Source organism: Lycium barbarum, chromosome 12 (genome assembly GCF_019175385.1).
Source record: "Lycium barbarum isolate Lr01 chromosome 12, ASM1917538v2, whole genome shotgun sequence".
NCBI classification, from domain to species: domain Eukaryota; kingdom Viridiplantae; phylum Streptophyta; class Magnoliopsida; order Solanales; family Solanaceae; genus Lycium; species Lycium barbarum.
In genome coordinates this window covers 73,486,931-73,492,274 of record NC_083348.1, presented here as the reverse complement: position 1 = coordinate 73,492,274, position 5,344 = coordinate 73,486,931, and the positions used below count along the sequence as shown (strand labels likewise).

The 5,344-nt window shown below is 31.4% G+C and overlaps 1 protein-coding gene across 1 annotated transcript; it reads right to left on the bottom strand.

Annotated features, from left to right (window-relative positions):
• Positions 1-1,880: 1,880 nt before the first annotated feature.
• On the bottom strand, positions 1,881-3,170 carry LOC132624425 (uncharacterized). The gene is made up of 4 exons (XM_060339206.1): positions 3,082-3,170; positions 2,795-2,843; positions 2,557-2,676; positions 1,881-2,180 (listed from the first exon to the last, which is right to left on the bottom strand). Exons 1-4 carry the CDS (start codon positions 3,168-3,170, stop codon positions 2,055-2,057), a joined length of 384 nt encoding a protein of 127 aa, XP_060195189.1. The 3' UTR covers positions 1,881-2,054.
• Positions 3,171-5,344: the final 2,174 nt, after the last annotated feature.

Below are 5,344 nucleotides of genomic sequence, written 5' to 3'. Positions count from 1 at the left end.
TCTTATTAAGTATTTAATTTAATTCTATAATTAGGTTAAGCAAGATTTAGGGCCCGTTTGCCCATGAGAATTATTCACTTTTTTTCTTTTTTCACTTTATCATATTTGACCATAAAAATTTCAAATACAACTTGAAATTGTATTTAAAATTTGAAAAACAACAAAAACTTTTTTTTCACTTTTTTCCCCATTTTTTTTTTATTTTCAATACATTCAAACAATCAAATATTCTTTCCAAAAATTATAACCAAACATAACTCTATCTTTAACTCTAACTCCAAAATACCAAATAAAGTGAAAAATATTTGATTTTTATGACCAAACACCTACTTAATTAATAAGTGTTTGGATATAAATTGATTGAAATTTATAACTTATAAGATCATCAATATTCTATGGAAGAGGCTGTCGTTTTAGACTTACTGTAGGATATATAGAATGTGTATGGTTATATATATATTTTTTTCCCTGACGCAACTAATCAATGTATATTATGTCCAAGTCACTTTTTTTGGTCCAAATTATTTTTCTTTTTATCTAATAACTCGCTCCCTTTTTTCAGCGTGACTTTCAAAAATATCCCATGAATGATGTTGTATATAAGCACGCTCCATAAGATCCAGTAAAAATATATAAGATCAAATAGATTAAGAAAAGTGGGGTTTAAGTCAAAATTGAAAAAGGATATTTGAAGTTAAAATCGAATTGAATATGAAAACATATTTGACGTTTCATGTATAAAAAATTAAAAGGATTCTAAAACTTACTTTTCAAACTTTAAATTCTATATTTTATGTTTTAAGTTGAAATAATGAGTCATTTTGATAGACATAACACCTATTTAAAATAACCTGCAAATATTTGGAATTTAATCTATGGCCAAAGGGGTAGGATGATAAGAAATTTTCCATTTTGGTTATTTTCACTAAGATTCAAATTTTGTTTTTTCTCACTGCCAACAAAAATTGTTTTCTCATAATTTTCATCTACTATATTGTGTCTAGTTTACGCCCTTGACTGTTTAAAATTGAAGCATTGATCTAATAGCAAACAGCTATCAAATGCCCCAAATTCATTTTATAGCCAATGAGTATTTAGCAAGGAGACACTTTATTTATTTCTCACCTGATATCAAATACTCATTTTAACACTTTGCTTTCAAGATCCCGTAAATGTTTTGGCGTTATTTTGTATTTGCATGTTGAATGACTCTTCTTTAGTTTTTCCACAATTAGTCTTATATAATTTCATAATTTACTTTTGATTTACCATATGCTTTATGATGTTCTAAACAAAAAAACAAAAAAAAATAAAAATCAATAATTATTGCTTCATCTTCTTCGTATTCAACTCATGCATGTAGTGTAAGACATGTTAAAAATCTTCTAAATATTATGGATTTGAAGTTCAAAAATTATGTAAGAATGCGTGATTTAATGCAGTTCTCGTGACCAAAGTTGCATTAATATCTTATACTACTGTCGAATATTAAGCAACCCTTGAGAAATATTTTCTTCTTACCCTAATTTTTTTTATAATTAATGATCTTATGCTATATTCTGTTAAGAAAGTAAATTTGTTAATACAGCCAATTTGACTGTAATTAACTAATAATTCAGCCACTGTGCTTATGGATGCATTGAAGTCAGGGAATTTAGTTTAGCATATTATGTGTAGTTGTTTGTACAAATTAAAGAAGATTGATTGCTTTAAAGATTTGATACAGCATCAGGAGCATATTAAATAGCAATCAAATATTTCGTACCTAATATAAAGATTGTGATTTCTTCACACATCAAGAGTTGCACATATATGAATGACAGTGAAAAAAGCATTTGTTGTTTATTTGTATTTGTACTTCATAAATGGGGGACCAAATCTTGAAAGGAGTTGGAAGTAATAGCAAAATTTCTGGTTAGGATAAAATATTGTAAGCATTGGCCATGGCATATGGAAACAAAATGAAAAAATTAAAATAGGATGGTAAATTTCACAGCTAATTATGTCTGGGCTCAAATTGACCATTTCAGATATATGATTGTAAGCGCATCATATCAAGCTGCAATTTCCTTCACTTTTTCAATGAGATCGGCAGCATCTTGGACAGTGGCAATGTTCTGAGCTCCTCCTTCTCCAATTGACTCTCCCAATTTCTCTTCTAGAGCCATCATTATTTCCACCTACAATTTTAGATAATCATATAATAAATATTTCTTGAAATTTAATCCCCTCCACACCCACTGACCTACCCCTTTCCCAATTCAAAAAAATAAAAAAATAAAAAAAATGTTAGCGGACTAAAAGAGAAGAGATTATATTGAAAACTATTCAATTTATACATCGACGGTATAAAGACTTTTCACACGTATCAATATATATATATATATTTAACATGTTTTGACATAGTATTATATATTTACATGTTACATTTTTTTAAACGTTATCATATCAAATTGGTTATGACAGTTATATATTGTGGGTATGTAACTTATTCTCAACATGCAAGATAGTTAGGCACTATATCAGTGAACAAAATCATTATTAGAAATAACATACGGTGTCAAGAGAATCAGCACCCAAATTAGCAAACTTGGTGTGGGGTGTCACAGTATTCACATCAACCGATAGCTGCTTGGCAATTGTGTTTTGGACAATTTCAAATGTTTCAGGTTGAGCCTGCAGAAATTACGCTATCCCAAATTAGATTTTCTTTCTTTTTACTGTTTGATAAAAACAATGTACTGCTAATCTAGTTGTGAATTAGTAGGAAAAGATATGCAAAAAGGCCTGCAACTGAGCATGAAATTTGGGTTTTGAAGCCATGTGAGAATTGGGCCGATCCTCTAGATGTCCGGGCAATTTGCAGGATTATCCTTCGCTGGGGTGGTCTTTAATTTTTGTCCCTCAAATTGGTGGTCTTTAATTTTTATCTTCGCTAAAAGTTTCTTGGTTTCGGGTTCAAACTTTCGCTCAATCAAAAATTAAAATAATAATAATAATAATAATAATAATAATTTCAAGGCAGAATTTTTCTTCCAGGTGACTTTTTGGAACTGCCCTCTTAGCTTCACATAGATCTACTTGGTAGAGAATTTGTGCATGTGAAAAACTTCACTCACTGTGTAGGCAGCTTGAGTGTAGTACTTAGTAGCATTGAGAATTTTACACATTAATGTGGCCTGTGGTGCTTACTACTTCCTGACCATAGCCTAGCTTATTTGTATAGGAGCTAACTGCAGTTTTTTCTAATCACTTTAGGATTTCTCCTCTTTCTTAGTTTTTCCTTCTCCTTTATTGAGTCCGGAATCAAAATGCCCAAAAAAAAAAAAAATTTTGAACCAAAATACCCTAATAAAAAAAAAAAGTTACCAAAATACCCATAGCGTAGTATTTTACTGCGCTATAGCACTAACGGAGACGGAGCCGTTAAGTGCTATAGCGCAGTATTAGAAGTACCAATTTTTTTTTTTCTATAACGCAGTAAAATAATGCGTTATATAAACAGTACAAAAAAAAATGGCCAACTTTATTTTTTGCAACACTTAGTGTTATTTTCCATACTTTGACCAATAATTAGTCGTGTGTCAAGACTCCGAAACGTCAATATTTTATATAGAACCTGATATTTTTTTCTGCGTACAATAATGTAGGCTCAATACATCAAGGATACGTAAACGTTCGGATCGACATTTTAGGGGTTGAAAAGGTGCCCGAAGTAAGTTTTGTTTGAAAAAACTTAGTGTTTTTTCCATACTTTGACCAATGATTAGTCGTGTGTCAAGATTCCGAAACGTCAATATTTTATATAGAACCTGATATTTTTTTCTGCGTACAATAATGTAGGCCCAATACATCAAGGATACGTAGACGTTCAGATCGTCATTTTAGGGGTTGAAAAGGTGCCCGAAGTAAGTTTTGTTTGATAAAACTTAGTGTTTGACTATAAGGTTATTTTAGTCAACTTTATATGTCGAGAAAATTAGTCAGCTTTATTTTCAAAAATTGAAACCGTAGAAGTGAAATTGACATTCACAGCTACATTACCCCGGGATTTTTACGTTGAAATTTATTGCGTATCATCATCTTGGGGGGGAATTTCACGCCAATTTGGGGGAAAATCGAAATTGAATGGGATAAAAGGCGTTTTTTTAAAAATCGGCTCGGCCAAACCGCCTGTTGGCAGTTTGTCCACATAGATCTCGAAAAAATACGCAAGTTCAAAAAAAAAAAAACACGTAAAACGGACGTCCGAGCGCAAAGTTATGACCATCTAAAGTTTGATGACTTTACAACTAGTTTTTGTCCCTATATTTTTTAGAATTATATTTATATTCAAAATAAAGTTATGTCTTGATTAAAAAATAACACGCTTAAATCAAAATCTTAAAAAATAAAACACCCTAAAGTTTCCAAACAAAACTTACTTCGGGTACCTTTTCAACCCCTAAAATGACTATCCGAACGTCTACGTATCCTTGATGTATTGAGCCTAGATTATTGTACGCAGAAAAAATATCAGGTTCTATATAAAATATTGACGTTTCGGAGTCTTGACACACGACTAATCATTGGTCAAAGTATGGAAAAAACACTAAATTTTTTCAAACAAAACTTACTTCGGACACCTTTTCAACCCCTAAAATGATGATCCGAACGTCTACGTATCCTTGATGTATTGGGCCTACATTGTTGTACGCAGAAAAAAATATCAGGTTCTATATAAAATATTGACGTTTCGGAGTCTTGACACACGACTAATCATTGGTTAAAGTATGGAAAAAACACTAAGTTTTTTCAAACAAAACTTACTTCGGGCACCTTTTCAACCCCTAAAATGACGATCCGAACGTTTACGTATCCTTGATGTATTGAGCCTACATTATTGTACGCAGAAAAAAATATTAGGTTCTATATAAAATATTGACGTTTCAGAATCTTGACACACGACTAATTATTGGTCAAAGTATGGAAAATAACACTAAGTGTTGCAAAAAATAAAGTTGGGCAATTTTTTTTTTTGTACTGTTTATATAACGCAGTATTTTACTGCGTTATAGATTTTTTTTTTTTTTTGGTACTTCTATAACGCAGTAAAATACTGCGCTATAGCACTTAACGGCTCCGTCTCCGTTAGTGCTATAGCGCAGTAAAATACTGCGCTATGGGTACTTTGGTAAGTTTTTTTTTGTTGGGGTATTTTGGTTCAAAATGTTTTTTTTTGGGGCATTTTGGTTCCGGACTCTCCTTTATTGAGCTTTGTTTATGCCACTCGTTCGGTTCTTACATTCAGCATTAGCCACAACTTTCACTCAGCCTGCAAAACCAACCTGTTCTCTGCCTTAAG